The sequence below is a fragment of the Zea mays genome, chromosome 6 (assembly GCF_902167145.1).
Source record: "Zea mays cultivar B73 chromosome 6, Zm-B73-REFERENCE-NAM-5.0, whole genome shotgun sequence".
NCBI lineage: Eukaryota > Viridiplantae > Streptophyta > Magnoliopsida > Poales > Poaceae > Zea > Zea mays.
Window position 1 is genome coordinate 7,130,702 of NC_050101.1, and position 21,511 is coordinate 7,152,212.

General features: G+C 47.5%; 1 protein-coding gene across 2 annotated transcripts; it reads left to right on the forward strand.

Moving 5' to 3' along the window:
* The first annotated feature begins 616 nt into the window (after nucleotides 1–616).
* LOC103628946 (auxin response factor 4-like) lies at nucleotides 617–20,483 on the forward strand. Of its 2 annotated transcripts, XR_002262988.3 has the most exons (10): nucleotides 617–831; nucleotides 939–1,075; nucleotides 1,892–2,881; nucleotides 3,343–3,408; nucleotides 3,735–3,828; nucleotides 18,053–18,111; nucleotides 18,261–18,346; nucleotides 18,738–18,808; nucleotides 19,788–19,845; nucleotides 20,192–20,483. XR_002262988.3 is itself a non-coding variant. In XM_035959862.1 (3 exons), exons 1-3 carry the CDS (start codon nucleotides 642–644, stop codon nucleotides 1,901–1,903), a joined length of 339 nt encoding a protein of 112 aa, XP_035815755.1. In that variant the 5' UTR covers nucleotides 623–641; the 3' UTR covers nucleotides 1,904–2,014. The 2 variants fall into 2 exon arrangements, 1 of the variants encoding a protein (XP_035815755.1); XM_035959862.1 differs by lacking the exons at nucleotides 3,343–3,408; nucleotides 3,735–3,828; nucleotides 18,053–18,111; ... (2 more) ...; nucleotides 19,788–19,845; nucleotides 20,192–20,483 and having other exon boundaries at nucleotides 623–831; nucleotides 1,892–2,014.
* The last annotated feature ends 1,028 nt before the right edge of the window (nucleotides 20,484–21,511 follow it).

A 21,511-nucleotide genomic window follows, 5' to 3' on the forward strand; every position in this document is an offset into this window, starting at 1 on the left:
AAAGCTTATATGTCCATCATATTTGGAGGGTCTGTGTAAACTGTAATTTGTAGCTGTTGAAGCCTTTGTTAAATCATTGTTTAACATTTCTTATTTTTAGGGAGATAATGATTATCTTGATATGGTGTTTACTCAAGTGTCCTTGGAAGGTTACCTGTTGATTTGTCTTATTTGAATGTAAATGTGAAGTGAACATTTTTAGATAACTGAGTTAAACCATGTCTAAGTTCTAATCATTTTCATCTCATTTATCGTAATAAGGTGTCTACTGACCATGTTATTAATAATTACCACATATATATTTCTCTGACTTAGCATGACCAAGTGTTCTCTTTTGCAGAAGTAGAAAACTTGTGCCGGTATGAGCTTCCTAATTAGATGGCTACTATCCTTTGCAATTGATCAAGAATGGTGAGCTATTCTAAGGAAGCTTCTGAACAATATACCTGCTGTCCTGGAGTGTCACAGATCAGGTAAGAACCATGACCAACCATCGCTTATCTATACTACTTATTAAGTAAGCAATAGTAGTCTGCCTTTCCCTGGTTCTGCCTCTCTCTGGTTCTGCCGCATGTTAATCTACACCGTCTGTTCTGTTATTCACGCTGATCAGCACTGCCCCACTCGGCCACCCCCGCGCGATGGCCGCGTCCCCATCCCACGTCTCTCTCCCTACCTGCCATTCTCCGCAAACGAAGCAACGACGCGGCCACCTCCCTCTCCACCACACGCGGCGACGGCACCCCTCCCTCTCCCGTGTGTGGCGGTGGAGCCCCTACCTCTCCACCATGTGCAGCGGCGGCGGTGCCCCCCTCCCTCTCCAGCGCGCCCGTAAACCTACCCAACCCTACCTCTCTCTGATCGCCCCTGTAAACCCTCCAAGGGGTTTAGGTTTGTCTGTGACGAGGTTTATGTGCTTCTTTTGCCTGGGCGTGCAGGTGTGGAAGCAGGACGCGGAGGCGAAGGGAAGGACGCGCTGTTCGTCGAGTTGTGGAAGGCCTGCGCGGGGCCGCTGTCCTGCGTGCCGCCGCTCGGGCAGAAGGTCTACTACCTCCCGCAGGGCCACATCGAGCAGGTGAGGCAGACAGGGAGGGAGGGTGCCCTGGCGATGCCCGTCTCTCGTTATTGCTGGGACGGGTTCCCTGTGCGGTGCGTGCCCTCGATTTGGGAAATTCCGGGCTCGCGCCTGCGCCGTGGCCCCGGATTTCAAGTCCTCGTCGTCCGCAACTCGGATTTGTGGTTCTGTTTCCTGTGAAGCCCGCGCATGTGCATGGAATCGTGGACTGTGAGGGGAATTGTCTGGCTTTTGGGGTAGATTCGCATGGCCGCTGCAATCTGCGCTGGGGTTTTGCTTTTGATTTGGAGGGTTCAGCAGTTCTAATTTTGACACGTAGGCACTTTGGTCGCTCAGACCTCAAAGTCCCATGCGTCTTCTGATTTGGGGATTTTTTTTCTGGAAGTGCATTTATTCCCTCACTTCCCAAATTATAGTTCACTTTAGCTGCATTGGTTATTCTTAGAGGTAGGGCAAGGGCCAAACTGTGTTCAGACTGCAGAGATCGATAATGAACGAAATCAAATCTGGCCTGTGTTAGAGAGGGAAGACCGTCTGAAATATACATATGAGCTGAATTAGACAGCTCAGTTCAACCCTAAACCATCAAAACCCTTGTAGGCCCCCGTGCATCATGATCAGGTAGATCCGTTCTCAGCGACATTATATAGGATTGCAACATGGCAGTGCTGATTGGCGTATTTGGATCCATTGTCTGCAGTAGTTTTTTGGCTCCAACCCTGTATTGTAATAGGGTGTCATTATTATTTTCTTAACCATGCAGTTATTAGCCTTACACTTCTGTTCCCTAACGAAACACACACACTGACACTGCAGGCAAGTTGTTAGAGGCGACGTGCCAGATGGCCGGGCTCTTCGGTCAGCGATCACGATTCGCGAGCTGCCAGTAGACGGAGAAAGGATCTGTTGATCTCCACGACACCGAAAGACGAACGAACGGCAGGAGGAGGGGGAGCCGTCCACATTATATTTTAAAAAACATACATGCCTATTTTAATTACATTAGATACGTATCTAATATGTATTTCTTTGATTTCAGTGGTTTATATTGTATGTTGTTTTCAAGTCATATTCACCAATGATTGCTATGTGTTTGCACTGTGCCCTTTCGCAGGACCTCAATTTCAGATGAATTTAAAAGACAAGGAGTACTAATTTATATACGGTTATATTTCTTCTGTTAATCTTATAGGATAACACTAATTGGATGTTACTATGCATAAACTTATATATCAATGATTTATGGTTTTAATACAGTATAGGAGTATAGAATTAGAAGAGTTGTTTCCCTCACGTTTTCACATTGTTCTCCTTTTATGGTATGTCACTTGCAAAACATTGGAATAGATACAACATTGGCAACAATGGTGAGGGACAAGCATGTTAAATTTACACTGAAATTTGAGTATGGATTTGGCTATGAGTAAACAAGCAGGTGACAACAGTACCTTTGTGCTCTACATTAATATATAGTGGAATTGATAGATTTCACAAAAGTATGGTTAGTTGAAATAGTGTTGATCTTATCCATCTATATTGTGGTTTCTTCTATTTATTATGGGTTGACCTTGTTTAAAAAGAGTACCTTGAATTAATGTTGTATACAAGGGAAAGGGAGTGGTGTTCTTCAATTTCTCATCCGAGTGTTCTTCAATTTCTCATCCGAGTGTTCTTCAAGTCCCATGCATATATTAATAAGCACTTGCTAATGTGCTTCACAACTGGTTATGCATGCAGCCTCTTCATGCTTTGAAGGATACATCTTCAATCTTTCAAATATTATGATACTGACAATGACGTTAACAGGTATGATCAACTAACTTAAACGCGTGGCACCCCTTCCAGCTCGTTTACTGTTAAACAACGTAACTATTCATACTACATTGACACACATACAAAAAGTGGAGTTTGACGATCGAGTCTATTTGTACAAATACCGATATATGTACAAAAACCAAGGATTACTCATAATTTTTTAGTTGCTTACTTAAAGACTATGCATGCTAATAAACCAACAAACACATTTGTTGTATATTTATTTAAAAAGGCAACACCTTACATTTTTAATCTGGTCATACTACATTGACACAACATTATTTTTTTTGTTTTTCCCATGAATCCTCGGCAGAGATACAACAAATTTGATCTGTTCATTCCTGATATTGCAAGTCGCCTCAGTGCTTGGAACCATCACAAACTCCTTTCCACAGCCTATCTGTCGCATAACTCTTTTTTAATGTCTAGCTTATATACCTCTGCTCGCGCAGACAATATATTGTTAAAGGAGGTGCTCGCACGGAGGAGGACCTCAACGTGGTGGGCATACTTTGCAGGTTGAATCGTTTCTAACCTTATTAAAGTCTCATTCTTGTAACATGAAAGTCATATATAGTTTTCTGAATGGGACATATTTTAACTAAACGAAACAATGTTTAACACACAAATTACTTGTTTAGAGCCTCCTCTCGTTCATAAAGATTGTCCACGTTTATGAGCAGACTACTGTAATTTCATATCTGAACACCGATTTAGTTAGATATAGATCTTCTGTTCTACGGTCGCGCTGTGTTTTTTAAGTCCTGCTCCAAATTGCAAATGCAATTCTGTTATTGGAAGGTTTTAATTAATATACTCGTTTTCGAATCAAACTGCTGCTCAGGTCTCCTGTTCTTCAGCTGAAGATCATACTTGCTGTGGAGCCTTTGATCCCTTCAGAGGGACCAAGGATTGGAGAGCACATTTTCGGTTACATGGTCAGTACATAATCTATTTAAAGCTTCATTTGTCTCACTATCACCAGTATTTATAATCCGTCTAGGTGTCCTGATTTATATTCGTCAAACTGTGCGAACATAGTTTTTTTCATAAAGACAGTGTTTGTAGCGATTAATGGTGTTGTCTGAATGAACTCATACATGTGTTTTCTTCGATCGTACCAGGAATCGAATGTTGCTGGTTAGATTCATTTATGTTTAGTTCGTGCTCATGGTGTCTTGTAGAATAGAGAGTGTATGTCTGTGTTCTCTTCGAAAAGTGTATTTTGGTGCAACAACCCCTATTTTTTGAACTCAGGTTGATGCTCCTTTTTTGAATATTCGCTACATATAATGAATATGGGTTGGGTTTAGAAGGTGCTAGACAGAGACCGATTTTTTAAGGTTGACAGCCTAATTATGATGCATACAATTTTTAAGGTTAACTAACCAGTCTACAATTTTTCAAGTCAACGAATCTGACATTATATTTTCGCATAGTATTGAGTGCATACAAGATTAGCATTCACTTCAAGTCCTTTAAATATGTACTCCCATGTAAATTCAAGCCCTCTTGCCCCAATCCAGAGAGGTGCCAGTCGGTGCAAAACTTAATCAGCAAAAGCCCAACCTGAAAACCCCAAAACAACCAGCTTTTGATGATAAGTAACAACAGAGTTATCATACACTGAGAAAGGACCTAAATCTCACATTTCTCCACTAATTTATGCAGAGAAACTATCAAAATAAGATCTTGTCAGATTTCAGATACCACTGACAGTAACCATGTCACACCCGGTTTTAGAAGGCAAACCGAATGCGAACCATGTACGTGCCAGGATCAGTTATTGACGTACACAGCAGTTACATAACATGGACATCATCACACAGTGCTCAAAATAGTATTAAGAAGGGAAATAGTCGATTACATCATACGTCTGAGACGTCCATGTAGTCCTTACAATAAATCAAAGTGCGGAAAAGAAACGTAGATAACCGCGGCCTTCACAGGCAGCCGACTGGGGGTTGCCGCTAACCCACACCTAGAACTCGTCGTAGTCTTGAAACTCCTGGAAGTCTCCTTCCACGGCTTCATCTTCTCCTGAGCAGTGGTTGCAATGCTGACAACCTGGGGATGGGGGGGTTTGGTGTGTAGAGCAAGGGTGAGTACACATCAACATACTCAGCAAGTATCCTGTTTGGCTGTAGTGGACTAGCTTTATGTGGGGATAAGTCAAGCAGTTGCTTTTAGTTGGTCAGATTATTACTTACTAGTAGAAAGCCAAGTTTTAGCATTAACCCAAGTTATTAACCCGATGTACTCCTTTCCAAACGGAAAGAGTACCACTTACCAACACCATAGTCATAACCAGAACCATCAATCTCATAACCACTTGTACCAAAGTATCTCTGATCAAGTACCACTAATCACTGGAGCACCCTTGGCCGCTCATAACCGCGAGCACGGCTGATATATCAGTTTTCAAACACTCTGCAGAGGTTGTGCACTTTACCCACAAGCCGTGATTCCCATTCTGCCCGGAGATCATGACTCTCCATTGATCACTACCAAGGTGACCCAGCAGGGCATCACTACGTAGCCTTTACAAAGATTCCCCGGGGCTGTAGCCACCCGTTAGGTTTCCTAAATGCACCGCACTCCTCCCCAAGGGGCGAACCCAAACTTGGCAGAGCGAGCCGCATACACCGAGCCCCATTGACGGCACGACGGCTAAGTGATCTACACCCCGGATCCTCTAATTATTCAGCTAATGGCATCCCATTCCACCCTCATGGTTGCACTGTTTTCCCGGGCGGTCATCCATAGAACAGGTCCTTACGGAGAGGCACTCGAGAAACCGCTCGAGTCCCCTTGATGACCACAAGTACAACATCATAATAAGAGAAGGGAAAACAGTGTATCATAGATATTCTCATCATGTTCATTGATTAGAGTTAAGCAATAGCATAAAGCTAAACAGTAATAATCCAACCCAGATAGGTAAACAAGGACATGGATAACAAAACTAGTCAATCCTTAGGCATAAATGTGTAAAGCGGGAGGTGAATTAAATAATGAATAGGACATAGATAGGTCAAGGGACACTTGCCTCCACCAACCGACTGCTGCTCAGGGGCTTCTCCTGCGAGTTCCTCGGGCTCTTCGACCGGATCGTTCTCTATGCGAGCGCAAACATACATACATCCACATATTTAATACAAAAGAACAGTACACCATACAATAGAATGCAATAAGTAAACAGACGTTCCACGCGGGCTCGCGAGTACGGTTAAGAGAGAAAGAGGAAAAGACAGTCGAGAAACGATCACGTTACATGATTATAAATTAACCACTCGCTTAATGGAAGGAAATTTAATGTAGACACTATGTTTAGCGTAAAGTAAAGTCATGTTTCATGTCTAATTATTATAAGCAGGTGGAGATAAATAAAAGGATGGTCGCGCGGCGAGACGCGCGACAAAGCTCTCTAAAACAAATTAAGAAGTTAACGACTCGTCGCGCGACCGAGCACGCAACGAGACACTTCGCTTTAGTTAAGAGGAGACGTTAAGCGTCGCGCGACGAAGCGCACGACGGCATACGTCGACTAAACTGAGTCCAAAGTGGAACGTCGCGTGAATACACACGCGGCGTTACACCTTAAACAACCTGAAACAAAATGGATCGTCGCGCGACGAAGCGCACGACGCAACACGCTAATTAACAAATAATCACCGCGAGCGCGGGCGAGCGGGGACACGGTCGGGCGAGGCCGAGCGCGGAAACGGGCGGCCGAGCCGGAGCCGGGGCGGTTGAACCGGCCAGGGGGGCGGTTGAACCGGCCAGGGGCGGTTGGGCCGGCCGGGGCCGCGCCGGGGACGCGCCGGGGGCCGGAGGCCGCGCCGGGGGCCGCGCCGGGCGAGCAGGGGCCACCGGGACCGCGCCGGGCCACGCCGGGGGCGCGCCGGGGCCGCGCTGCGCGCGAGCAGGGGAGGGGCGGGGGCGGGCGGGCGCCGCCACGGGGCCGAGACGGGTGGGCGCCGCCGCGGGGCCGGGACGGGCGAGGAGCGCCGCCACGGGAGGGGGCGGGCGGGCGAGCGCCGCGCGGGGCCGGGGAGGGGCGGGCAGGGGGCCGAGCGCCGCCGGGGAGGCTGGGGGGAGGGGCCGAGCGCCGCCGCGCGGGACCGGGGAGGGGCGGGCAGGGACATCGCCGCGGGCCGGGGAGGGGCGGGCAGGGGGCCGAGCGCCGCCGGGGAGGGAGGCCGGGCGGGGGGCCGAGCGCCGCCGCGGGCGAGCGGGGAGGGGCGGGCAGGGACGCCGCCGCGGGCTGGGGTGGGGGGGAGCGCCGCCGCGCCAGGCAGGGGCGGGGACGGGCGCCGCCGCGCCGGGCAGGGGCGGGGACGGGCGGGGTCGCGCGCGGGGGGAAGAAGAGGAGGGAGAGAGAGAGGAGAAGGGGAGGGGAGGGGAGCTCACCTCGGGGTCCAAAATCCGGTGATCGCCGTCTCCAAATCCTAGGGCACCACGGGGAGAGAGAGGTGGAAGAGGGAGAGGAGAGGTTGTTGCGCGGGAGATCCAAATGAGAGAGAGAGAGGAGGGGGGCGCATGGGGGGGTTTGGGCGCCAGGGGCGCGCAGGCCGGGGCGGGCCGGGCCGGCTGGGCTGGGCTAGGCTGGGCTGGGCTGGGCCACTTCGCGGATCGAAAACCCACGACGAGCGCGGACCACTAAACGGAATTAAATCGCGAACCGAAATCCGGAACGGAACGGGACGAACACTCAACATCAGACAAAGAAATGTGCTTCGGCATGATGCAACACCCATGACACTTAGGTTTTGGTTTATACATGACACGGACACCTGCCGCTATACTGGTTTGAAATTGGGAAGAAGGAGCAAACGGGGAAAGAGAAAAGAGAGTAACGCCCGAATTTGGTGAGAGAAAAGAAGAAAAAATTCTACCCCCAAATTCAGGGCGTTACAAACCTATCCCCCTTAAAAGAATCTCGCCCTCGAGATTCAGGGTTGGCTAGCAAAGAGCTCAGGGTATTTAGCCATCAGATCGTCTTCACGCTCCCAGGTTGCTTCTTCCTTAGAGTGATGATTCCATTTGACTTTGCACATTCTGATGGTCTTCCTTCGGGTGACTCTGTCTGCAACCTCAAGGATTTGCACTGGCTTCTCAACGTAGGTCAAGTCCTCCTGGACTTCAAGACCTTCCACTGGCAACTGCTCTTCTGGCACACGCAAGCACTTCTTCAACTGAGACACATGAAAAACATCATGCACAGCGGACAAATTCTCTGGCAGACTGAGCTGATAGGCCACTTCTCCACGTCTTGCAAGAATCTGATACGGACCAATGTAGCGGGGTGCTAGCTTGCCTTTCACTCCGAATCTTCTGACTCCTCTGATCGGTGACACTTTCAGATAGACAAAGTCTCCAACTTCGAAACTCAGCTCTCTTCTTCTTGTGTCTGCATAGCTTCGCTGTCTTGATTGCGCTATCCTCAGATTCTCTCGGACCATCTTGATGTTCTCTTCGGCTTCAAGCAAAATGTCTGGCCCAAACACCTGCTTTTCTCCAGGCTGATCCCATTGCAACGGAGTTCTGCAACTCCTTCCATAGAGCGCCTGAAATGATGACATCTTCAAACTGGCCTGGTAACTGTTGTTATAGGAAAACTCTGCATAAGGCAATCTCTTATCCCATCCGGACTGATCTTGCAACGCACAGGCTCTCAACATATCTTCAAGAATTTGATTGGTCCTTTCGGTCTGGCCATCTGTCTGCGGGTGATAAGCTGAACTGAAATTCAGATGCGTGCCCAAAGCTTCATGCAACTGCTGCCAGAAATGAGAGGTGAACTGCGTTCCTCTATCTGATACTATCTTCTTTGGCACACCATGAAGACAAACGATCCGAGACATATACAATTCTGCCAATACTGCACTGCTGTAGTTGGTCTTGACAGGTATGAAGTGGGCTGACTTGGTCAAGCGGTCCACTACTACCCAGATGGAATCGTAGCCGGCTCGAGTGCGAGGCAATCCGACTATGAAATCCATACCGATTTCATCCCATTTCCACTGAGGGATCTGCAACGGTTGCAACAATCCAGCAGGTCTCTGGTGTTCTGCCTTAATTCTTCGGCAACTATCGCACATAGCCACATGCTCTGTGATTTCCCTCTTCATTGCGTACCACCAGAATTTCTTCTTCAGATCCTGATACATCTTCTCACTGCCAGGGTGAATCGAATAGGCTGTCTCATGAGCTTCCTTAAGGATCAACTCCCGAATGGACTGGACATTGGGAACACACAAGCGGTCTTTGAACCGTATCACGCCTTCTGCATCTTCTCGAAAATCTTTGCCTCTGCCATCTAGATTCAGTCTCCGGATCTCATTGATCTTCTCATCATTCTTCTGCGCTTCTTTGATTTCGCGCTCTAAGGTAGGTTCCAACTCGACTGTGACTCCTCGCGAATTATTCAGAAATCCGAGACTCAACCTGTCAAACTCCTTGGCCAACTCATAAGGCATCGGACGAGCAACCATCAGATTGACTTGACTCTTTCTGCTCAAAGCATCTGCCACTACGTTTGCTTTGCCTGGATGGTAATGAATTTCCAACTCATAATCTTTAATCAACTCTAACCATCTTCGTTGCCTCATGTTCAACTCTGACTGAGTGAATATGTACTTCAGACTCTTGTGGTCTGTGTAAACATCGCATTTCTGTCCATACAGGTAGTGCCTCCATGTCTTAAGTGCATGAACCACTGCTGCCAACTCTAGATCGTGGATTGGGTAGTTCTTCTCATGAACCTTCAGCTGTCGGGACGAGTAAGCCACAACTCTTCCCTCTTGCATCAACACACATCCCAAACCTGTGTAGCAAGCATCGCAATACACCGAGAAGGGCTTGTGCACATCAGGCAAGACTAGGACAGGCGCTGTAGTCAACTTCTCTTTCAGCGCTTCAAAGGCCTCTTGGCATTTCTGGGTCCACTTGAACTCAACCTTGTTGCCTAGCAACGCTGTCATTGGTTTCGCAATCTTCGAAAACCCTTCAATGAATCGCCGATAATATCCGGCCATTCCAATGAAACTCTTGATTCCTCTAGCATCTGTTGGCGCTTTCCAGTTCAAAATGTCTGCCACTTTCTTCGGATCCACAGCCAATCCTTCCTTGTTGATTATATGACCCAAGAACAGGACTTCATTGATCCAGAACTCACACTTGCTCAACTTTGCATACAACTGGTGCTCTCGCAATCTCTGCAATGCCATCCTCAAATGATCTGCGTGCTCTTCTTCGCTTTGAGAATAAACCAGAATGTCATCAATGAATACCACCACAAACTTGTCAAGGTAATCCATGAATACACTGTTCATCAAGTTCATGAAGAATGCTGGCGCATTGGTCAAACCAAAAGACATCACTGTGAACTCATACAAACCATACTTGGAAATGAATGCCGTCTTCGGAATGTCCGAAGGTCGGATCCAGAGCTGATGATAACCTGACCTCAGATCAATCTTGGAGAACACACTGGCTCCTCTCAACTGGTCGAACAGATCCTCTATTCTGGGCAAGGGATACTTGTTCTTGATCGTGACCTCATTCAAAGCTCGATAATCGATACACATCCTCTTGGTGCCATCTTTCTTCTCCACAAATAGGACAGGGGCGGCCCAAGGCGAGGTGCTTGGCCGGATGTAACCTTTCTCTGACAGCTCATCAATCTGCTCCTTAAGTTCATCCAACTCTGGTCCAGATATTCTGTAAGCTCTCTTGAAGATGGGGGCGGTTCCAGGAAGAAGCTCTATGGCAAACTCAACTTTCCGCTCTGGTGGCATACCCGGTAAGTCCTTTGGAAACACATCTGGGAACTCGGACACAACCTTGATACTCTCAATTGGGTCTGCTTCACTGCTATCAACAGCTAGCTGATAACAACTTCCTTTCTTTGGCTCAGGCGGGACTAACTCAGTCACCACTTCCTCTCCTAGTGGGGACACCAACTTGATGGTCCTTTTATCACAACTGATAACTGCCTGATACTTATCTAGCCAATTCATCCCTAGGATGACATCTATTCCCTGAGTACCCATTACTATAAGGTTGGCGGGAAACGCTACCCCCCTTATTTCCACACTTATATTCAAACAAATGCTATCGGCTCGAATTCTACCACCGGCTGAGTCAATTTGAATGGGGGTTGACATGGTAGTAATTGGAAGATTATGTGCTTCTACCCATGATGCAGTAATGAAAGAATGTGTTGCTCCAGTATCAAATAACACTTCTGCAATATGGGAGTCGACCGGGAACATACCTACTATCATGCCGGGGGTCTCCTGAACTGCTTCAGCCTCCAAGTGGTTCAGCCTTCCATGATTATAGCGCGGCTGGGAGCGATTGCCTGCTCCAGGCTGAGGCACATTCTGCTTCGCTGGGGCATTGGGGCCTGACTGCTGCTGGGCTGCCTTCTTCAGACATTGCATCACCCAGTGGCCTTGCTCTCCACAGTGGAAACATGCTCTATTTCCAACCTGAGCTGGTGCTGCCTGATTGTTCTGCTGGCTTGCTGGGGCAGGAAGACGAGGTGGCTGCTGATTCTGCCTCTGAAACTGACCTCCTGACTGATTGCTCTGACGGTTCTGGTACTGGTGCTGAGGATACTGCCTTTGGAACTGCTGATGCTGCTGAGGTGGACGCTGGTTCTGCCTGAACTGCTGAGGTTGATTGCCTGAGAAACGAGGACGATTGCTGCTTCCAGGCTGGGGTCCACTGATCTTGCGCTTACGATCTTCCATCTCCTTACGCTTTCTCTCTGTCATGATTGCTCTGTCAATCAGGTGCTGGAATGTCGGGAAGGTATGATTCATCAGCTGATACTGAAGAGGGTCAACCAAGCCTCTCAGGAAACGGTACTGTCGCTTGGCGTCGGTGTTGACATCTTCAGGAGCATAGCGAGACAATTGCAAAAACCTGTCCCGGTACTCACTGACAGACAATGGCCCTTGCTTGAGAGCCAGGAACTCCTCCTTCTTCACTGTCATCAGACCTGCAGGAACATGGTACTGACGAAAGCTACCTCTGAACTCTTCCCAGGTGATGGCGTCAGGGTGGGCATGGGTGGCGAGGTAAGACTCCCACCATGATTGGGCTGCTCCTCTCAACAGACGGGGACCATACAGGACTTTCTCCCTGTCATCGCACTGAGCGGTATGCAACTCCCGCTCCACAGTGTGCAGCCAGTCTTCAGCATCCATGGGGTCAGAAGAGTGAGCGAACGTTAGTGGATGACCTCTCATGAATTCAGCACGCTTGTCTCTTGGCATCTGAGGCATCTGAGGCTGAGGTGGGGCCTGCTGCTGCTGCTGCTGCTGCTAAATGGCGGCCAAAGTCTGACCGATGGCTTGAACTGCCTGAGTCTGCATCAGAAACATCTGCTCGATCGACATCAGGGGCGGGGGCGGCAGGTGCTGCTGCTGGGGCACCTCCTCCTGTTGAGCGGCTCGCTCCTGCTGAGCACGCCTTCCTCCTCTGCGCCTGTTCTCTGACATCTGCAGAATGCAACCACACATCAGAACTGATCTGGCAAATCTTGCAGCATAAGAAAAGAGTATAGAATTCTTCAACAGCACTGAACAGATGAGCATCTTCACTGATCTCCAACACAGACCACACAGCTTCTCAGATAAAGAGGAAAGTGGAATAAAAAGGTTTCCCAACTATATAACTAACTCCATTAACATAATGGGTAAACCAAAATGCAGGGGATACCCACACTCTGGTGACAGTCATTACAAAGACCCAAACCAAACATAGTTCATCATGACAAACATAAATGCACAGGATATAACAAACTACCCTGTCTAACTAAGACCAACTAAGACCGAGACTAACGCTAAGACTGTAGCTTCTATGTATATATTTCGTATTAATTACAAGATCCAACTCTAACGATCTATGGTTCTAGAGTTATCTTGGTCTTGCAGTCGGGATTGCCATAAGACTGGTGTCCATGCTGAGGTGAGCGGTACGGGTGCTGAGTCCCGACGGGAGCGGGGGAACCACCATCCAAGTGACGACGTTCCGCGCGCTCAGCCCACAGCAGGGCGATCTCAGCACGAGCCCTACTCAGCTCGTCTAATGCATGGTCCAGCTCCGTGTTTAGCACGGCGGCTAGGTTGACTGTGCTGCTCAACCTAGGATTGCCCTCACCGACAGGTGAGACAATCACGCCTCCTGTGCTGCCAGATGGACGGCGGGGGTAATACTTCAGGTCAAGACCATCAGCTGCCCCACCGAAAACCGAGCAGTAGTGCGAAAGCGCACGCCGTGCAGCATCTTGCATGGCTGCCTCAGCTGAGTCCCGCTCAGAGATAGAATAGTGCTCTGAGCAGGCCTCTGCACCCTGGAGACTGTTCTCCGGGCGGCGCACCAAGCAGGTAGCCTCCCAGCGGTCCGGGTAGACCCCGCGACTATGCTGGTAGACCACACAGCGATACTCGACGGACCAAGTATGCCGGTTAAATGCCCGACGTAGCAGGGTGTCGAGCGCATCGTGGAAGTGACACCCGCGAGCAGCGTCGCGAGTGATGGGTCGAGCAACCCATCCTTTCGGCTCAGGGTTAGCAGAGAAGTCGGTGTCGTGGCTCGAGCTGCCGTCGCCATCTCCGTCGTCTGGGTCTCCTCCAGCAGCTACTCCAGAAGCTGGGGCGCCCAGTGGTGGTGCAGGGGGCGCCTCTAGAGGAAGCACAGGGGAGCAGCTCCTTACAGACTCTATCTCCTGGTGGAGCGAGAAAGAAGAGCCCTGCTGCTCCTGTCGTCGACGCTCCTGCTCCTCACGCAGGCGGTGGTGTAGTCTCTCCAAGTGGCTGGACTGTCCGGCCACGGGACGGCGAAGCGGACGCTCAGCAAGGCGGGAGGGTAAGAAGGGGATGACTGACTTTCGTGCAGTGTGTCTAAGTCGAGCCATCTACAAAAGACATCGCAAGCAAAAGGGTGAGAACAGAATTAATATGACCAGCAAATAATGAATCATAAGTAAATGAAGGACTAGAATAAAACATGATTTTCAGCAAGGTATAATATATAGTAGAACATAGGTTTGGTCGGTATGACCAACTTTTGAAGGGATATCAAAGTCAAGGCAGAGACAGAGGTCTATAGTCCTTAGAACGACCATTCTACTCTAGGTTAGCGGTCCTACAGTCAGCACGGCTTTGATACCACTTATGTCACACCCGGTTTTAGAAGGCAAACCGAATGCGAACCATGTACGTGCCAGGATCAGTTATTCACGTACACAGCAGTTACATAACATGGACATCATCACACAGTGCTCAAAATAGTATTAAGAAGGGAAATAGTCGATTACATCATACGTCTGAGACGTCCATGTAGTCCTTACAATAAATCAAAGTGCGGAAAAGAAACGTAGATAACCGCGGCCTTCACAGGCAGCCGACTGGGGGTTGCCGCTAACCCACACCTAGAACTCGTCGTAGTCTTGAAACTCCTGGAAGTCTCCTTCCACGGCTTCATCTTCTCCTGAGCAGTGGTTGCAATGCTGACAACCTGGGGATGGGGGGGTTTGGTGTGTAGAGCAAGGGTGAGTACACATCAACATACTCAGCAAGTATCCTGTTTGGCTGTAGTGGACTAGCTTTATGTGGGGATAAGTCAAGCAGTTGCTTTTAGTTGGTCAGATTATTACTTACTAGTAGAAAGCCAAGTTTTAGCATTAACCCAAGTTATTAACCCGATGTACTCCTTTCCAAACGGAAAGAGTACCACTTACCAACACCATAGTCATAACCAGAACCATCAATCTCATAACCACCTGTACCAAAGTATCTCTGATCAAGTACCACTAATCACTGGAGCTCCCTTGGCCGCTCATAACCGCGAGCACGGCTGATATATCAGTTTTCAAACACTCTGTAGAGGTTGTGCACTTTACCCACAAGCCGTGATTCCCATTCTGCCCGGAGATCATGACTCTCCATTGATCACTACCAAGGTGACCCAGCAGGGCATCACTACGTAGCCTTTACAAAGATTCCCCGGGGCTGTAGCCACCCGTTAGGTTTCCTAAATGCACCGCACTCCTCCCCAAGGGGCGAACCCAAACTTGGCAGAGCGAGCCGCATACACCGAGCCCCATTGACGGCACGACGGCTAAGTGATCTACACCCCGGGTCCTCTAATTATTCAGCTAAGGGCATCCCATTCCACCCTCATGGTTGCACTGTTTTCCCGGGCGGTCATCCATAGAACAGGTCCTTACGGAGAGGCACTCGAGAAACCGCTCGAGCCCCCTTGATGACCACAAGTACAACATCATAATAAGAGAAGGGAAAACAGCGTATCATAGATATTCTCATCATGTTCATTGATTAGAGTTAAGCAATAGCATAAAGCTAAACAGTAATAATCCAACCCAGATAGGTAAACAAGGACATGGATAACAAAACTAGTCAATCCTTAGGCATAAATGTGTAAAGCGGGAGGTGAATTAAATAATGAATAGGACATAGATAGGTCAAGGGACACTTGCCTCCACCAACCGACTGCTGCTCAGGGGCTTCTCCTGCGAGTTCCTCGGGCTCTTCGACCGGATCGTTCTCTATGCGAGCGCAAACATACATACATCCACATATTTAATACAAAAGAACAGTACACCATACAATAGAATGCAATAAGTAAACAGACGTTCCACGCGGGCTCGCGAGTACGGTTAAGAGAGAAAGAGGAAAAGACAGTCGAGAAATGATCACGTTACATGATTATAAATTAACCACTCGCTTAATGGAAGGAAATTTAATGTAGACACTATGTTTAGCGTAAAGTAAAGTCATGTTTCATGTCTAATTATTATAAGCAGGTGGAGATAAATAAAAGGATGGTCGTGCGGCGAGACGCGCGACAAAGCTCTCTAAAACAAATTAAGAAGTTAACGACTCGTCGCGCGACCGAGCACGCAACGAGACACTTCGCTTTAGTTAAGAGGAGACGTTAAGCGTCGCGCGACGAAGCGCACGACGGCATACGTCGACTAAACTGAGTCCAAAGTGGAACGTCGCGTGAATACACACGCGGCGTTACACCTTAAACAACCTGAAACAAAATGGATCGTAGCGCGACGAAGCGCACGACGCAACACAAGATAGAATCTGAATTTAGACAAATCCGTCGCGCGGCGAAGCGCGCGACGCAACACGCTAATTAACAAATAATCACCGCGAGCGCGGGCGAGCGGGGACACGGTCGGGCGAGGCCGAGCGCGGAAACGGGCAGCCGAGCCGGGGCCGAGGCGGTTGAACCGGCCAGGGGGGCGGTTGGGCCGGCCGGGGCCGCGCCGGGGACGCGCTGGGGGCCGGAGGCCGCGCCGGGGGCCGCGCCGGGCCACGCCGGGGGCGCGCCGGGGCCACGCTGCGCGCGAGCAGGGGAGGGGCGGGGGCGGGCGGGCGCCGCCACGGGGCCGGGACGGGCGGGCGCCGCCGCGGGGCCGGGACGGGCAGGGAGCGCCGCCACGGGAGGGGGCGGGCGGGCGAGCGCCGCGCGGGGCCGGGGAGGGGCGGGCAGGGGGCCGAGCGCCGTCGGGGAGGCCGGGGGGAGGGGTCGAGCGCCGCCGCGCGGGACCGGGGAGGGGCGGGCAGGGACGCCGCCGCGGGCCGGGGAGGGGCGGGCAGGGGGCCGAGCGCCGCCGGGGAGGGAGGCCGGGCGGGGGGCCGAGCGCCGCCGCGGGCGAGCGGGGAGGGGCGGGCAGGGACGCCGCCGCGGGCCGGGGTGGGGGGGAGCGCCGCCGCGCCGGGCAGGGGCGGGGACGGGCGCCGCCGCGCCGGGCAGAGGCAGGGACGGGCGGGGTCGCGCGCGGGCAGGGGGAGAGGGAGGGCGCGCGCGGGGGGAAGAAGAGGAGGGAGATGGAGAGAGAGAGAGGAGAAGGGGAGGGGAGGGGAGCTCACCTCGGGGTCCAAAATCCGGTGATCGCCGTCTCCAAATCCTAGGGCACCACGGGGAGAGAGAGGTGGAAGAGGTAGAGGAGAGGTTGTTGCGCGGGAGATCCAAATGAGAGAGAGAGAGAGGAGGGGGGCACATGGGGGGGTTTGGGCGCCAGGGGCGCGCAGGCCGGGGCGGGCCGGGCCGGCTGGGCTGGGCTAGGCTGGGCTGGGCCGGGCCACTTCGCGGATCGAAAACCCACGACGAGCGCGGACCACTAAACGGAATTAAATCGCGAACCGAAATCCGGAACGGAACGGGACGAACACTCAACATCAGACAAAGAAATGTGCTTCGGCATGATGCAACACCCATGACACTTAGGTTTTGGTTTATACATGACACGGACACCTGCCGCTATACTGGTTTGAAATAGGGAAGAAGGAGCAAACGGGGAAAGAGAAAAGAGTGTAACGCCCGAATTTGGTGAGAGAAAAGAAGAAAAAATTCTACCCCCAAATTTAGGGCGTTACAAACCAGCAAGTCTAAGGGCCTACTCAGAACTCATTCTCAGAGTGAGATTCTGGATTCTAGACAGCGGATGTAGAATCTGGATAAGGGGTGTTCGGATCTTTCTCATAGTGATTATTGCCTTTGCATAGTTGGATTCTAGAATCTAATTCTAGGACCCAAGTGTTTGGATCACATTCTCATTTTTTAGGAGATCCAAACATGAGGCAAGGAATCAAACTACAAAATTTTGTTTCAATTGGGGATATGAAATGCCTCATGATGTTTTGGCACAATGGTAAAAAATGAGCTCAAGGAAATATATAGTATATCAGGACTTCAGACTGGCAGTGCCTATAATTGCTTGATGACATGAAAATAATTCTGTCTGTAACATTAGTTAAATCTCACTCATGTTCAGTGTCGTGTTGGATGTATGAGAGGACACTAAGATATCCTCTCGAAAGTATTTATCCTGATTTATGCATATATATTTTGTCTGTCTGTTGATCCTGCACATTAAGGTGAAGGAAAGAAATTAAGTGGGGCCTGTGAATTTCACACACTTGTACAGTACAGGGAGCGGTCGTCACAAACCAAAACTATCTTTATATTTACTATGTATAATATTTTTTTCTTTCATCAATGACGATTTATATATAAACATGATATTTTTCAGTAACCTGGCATGTTTCTGTATTTAAACAGGGTTCTTCTGCATGTAACCAACTGCATATGCTTGTTTATTCACAGGATTGCAGACAGAGCACACATCTGGACCGAGTATGTTTCCAAGAGACCTTCTGGAGTTGGTTAGTGCAATGAGACTTACATATTTGAGGGTGGTGTTCCTTCCCCACAACAAAATGGGAGTGGTGGAACCTATAGCCATGTTTTACTATTTTTTGTTATATATCTTAATGCTTAGAGCCTTAGACCGCCCTTATACTCTCCCACGCAGTTGCCATGATTTTGGGCATTGATGATGAGAAAGGAACTCCACAACTCTTTACATGTGATCCTGCTGGGTATTTCTTCGGTCACAAGGTAATTATTATTCAAGGAAATTTGATCTACTCACTGACTTCCTTGGTTAATCCAACTCGTAATGCAAGCTAACCGTTTCACTTTTGAATGATTTTCGCGTCTCCAAACAAGACAATCTTTATTTATAAATTCCAAACAAGACACCCTTGTACTATGTTTGCATGTTCTTCAATTATAAACCATTGTGAGCCTCTTTTCTGTTTTCCTTGGTTGTGCATTGCTGTTTTGGTTGAGAAATATTAGGGATGTGAAAACACACGGTACCAGAGATAGAATCATATTAATTTTTTCTTTCCTTTGCATTGCTCAACATCATACTCATTTACTGTACCATTTTTTTCAGCTTGCAGTCATACTAATCAGAATTGTTATTGTTCTTTTTCATATTCAGATTGTAGATCAGCTCTGTCTGTGTTTGTCACCTTGGAACACAGAATCCCTACTACTCTCCCCCCCCATAAGGTGTGTGGACTCCCTAACAACAATCCATATGTCTTCCCATACGATATCTGTTTGTGTGCGACTTATCAAGCAATTATTCAGTTGAACACATATTATTGCACACACGATATCTGTTAAACTTTTTTCTTGTTTTAAGATGTAATCTGTTATATATTTATACAATCGAGGAATTTCTTTGAAAATATTGGCATAGTGGTGCGTTAAAAAGTTGTCACAGGAAGCTAGAATTATACAAATAAAGAATATAATATATGAGAAGTGAAGGATTGATGTTCTTTATATTCCTTAATTAGGTTTTAGATTTTTACACATATACCTTTGTATTGGTTGGGTTGTAGGATGGGTCTTTAGTAAAAGGAGAGATATGGGAATCATTTGGATGATATACTGAACTGGGTTCCTGATCGCATGGGATGGAAGTAGAAGCCATCAACCATGTATAAATATGTTGAGTAATGCTTTGAAACAACCATGTATAAATATGTTGAGTAATGCTTTGAAAAACGCATGATTCATTAAGTGAAAGAATAGTTAGAGATGCCGCAAGCAATGATCGTATAGCCTAACTGACTGCAAGGAATAATGCTACTTTGTTAGTATCTATTAAGATACACACCTCCTAATTGTTTGGGAAGAAAAGGTACATGCAGATTCCTTTCTAATTGTTTGGGAAGAGAAGGTACATGCATCTGCGTGTATGGCAACGGCTAAAACGGTGTTTCTTAATAGTGAATATTATTTTATATAATTTTTCATGTTCTTGAATTGAGAAATAAATATGGAGTCAAATGGCGAGGTTAATGCATTGGGTCATGCGTTTCTAGATATCTAATTAGTATAATGTAGCATGATATACAACATACTCTGTGTTAGTTGTTTTACTCAATAATTGAAAGTTATTTATGTTCTTTATTGTCTTCAAATACAAAACATATATGAAGTTTTTTGTGAATAAGAACACTTATTTATTATTTTACAGAAAGAGCTTGCTAGCTTGGTGGCCCTCACAGATCAAGTCGGTTATGCAATTTGTATAGGTGCACTAATTCTAAATTCATAAATTTAAATTCTTCACCTGTTTTTATAAGTGCACTGATTCTAAATTCGTGGATTTAAATTCTTACATATACCTCATAGACGTGTTCTTCATGAAAACTTTTCAAATCCTGAGTCGAACTATTACTCAATAATCATACTGGATGAAGCTCACAAGTGCAGTTTAAACATGTATGGTGATTTATCCTGAATTATGTCTGCATACATGGTCAATTTAATTCATGTGCCTTTATTTAGGAATTATGTCTGCAACAAGAAGGTTTCTGTGTTTATCAACAAATGATTGATTCATGTGCATTTATTTGGGAATTTATATGGCCCATACAGGAATAAATAATTGAAGAAGATGCAGTGAAATTTGTTTGCCGAGAAGCTAAGCAGATGCACTGAAGTCATCTTGTGTCATTCCATATCATGCTACATTGCCCTAACCTGCACTGCTTTCATTGATTTAGACGCTTTTTAATTTGTTGCATCGTTTGAATTGTAAGACCTTGTGATATTTTCTGAAGATTTGTATAAGTTTGTAATTTATTGTGATAGTCTTAGCATTTAAATGATACAATTGACATGACATTATTAAAATCATAAATAGAAGTATGTATGATACTGATGGTTATAATGTAGTGATGAAATAGTTATATTAAAATAACAAAATTTATGTATGGCTAAGATCATAAATGGATTACAAAATATTTTCTCGACATATTTATACATAAGTTATCGTGTTATTATATGTTTCTGTTGCAACGCACGGGCATTTACCTATAAGTCATGATCCATCAAAAGAGCTATGCATCACCCCCTGAAATAAAATATTAATGCTATAAATTGACAATGAATCCCATCAATTATAGAAGTAGAGATTAGGGACATGCACCCAAAAATCAGATCAAGGTAAAGAGAATTCATAACATCCAACAAGTGCACATACATAATTGGATTTAGCTGCACCTACCAAATAAAGCATGAGAACATCCTGCAACTTCGAGTGGAAGATAGTTTCCACAAAGTTTGCATCTTTCATCTTCAGATCTTGTTTATCTAGGCTCTGTATCTCACACAAGGTGCACTAGTAGAAAAGAGCTCAAAGCCTGCGGCACCCATAAATTATCACTGGCGATTTCAGTTACCGCACGCTAGTAAAAAAACCAGGTGGGCCCGGCTTGGGAACCGCCAGTGGAAACCTATTTCCACTGGCGGTTTTTCAAGCCAACCGCCAGTGAACTATGTGTTATAAATACCCCTCTTCCTCCCCCCGACAGGAGCTGTACGCTCGCAGCCAACTTCCATTGGAGGCGATTTTGGAGGTCCAGATTTCACAAAATACAAGGGGGGGAGGTTTTGGTCTTCATTTTTTGGAAGAAGGTGGATAAGAAAGGTTGGTTTATGTTTCTTTGTCAATTTTTGTTCATTCTTGCTCAATTTTAGCCACATTTTGGATCTAGGGTTTTACATGTGAGAGAGAAGAGTATAGCTAGGTTATTTTCTCTATTTCCTCAAATGAGTTGCTTAAGATGGTTAGATTTTGTCTATTCCCTCTCCTTTTCATGTTTAGTTCTCAAATCAGTTTATCCATGACACATATTTAGTTGCTTAATGAATGGTGAATGTGTTGTATGGAGAGGGAGGATGATAGGTTTGGTA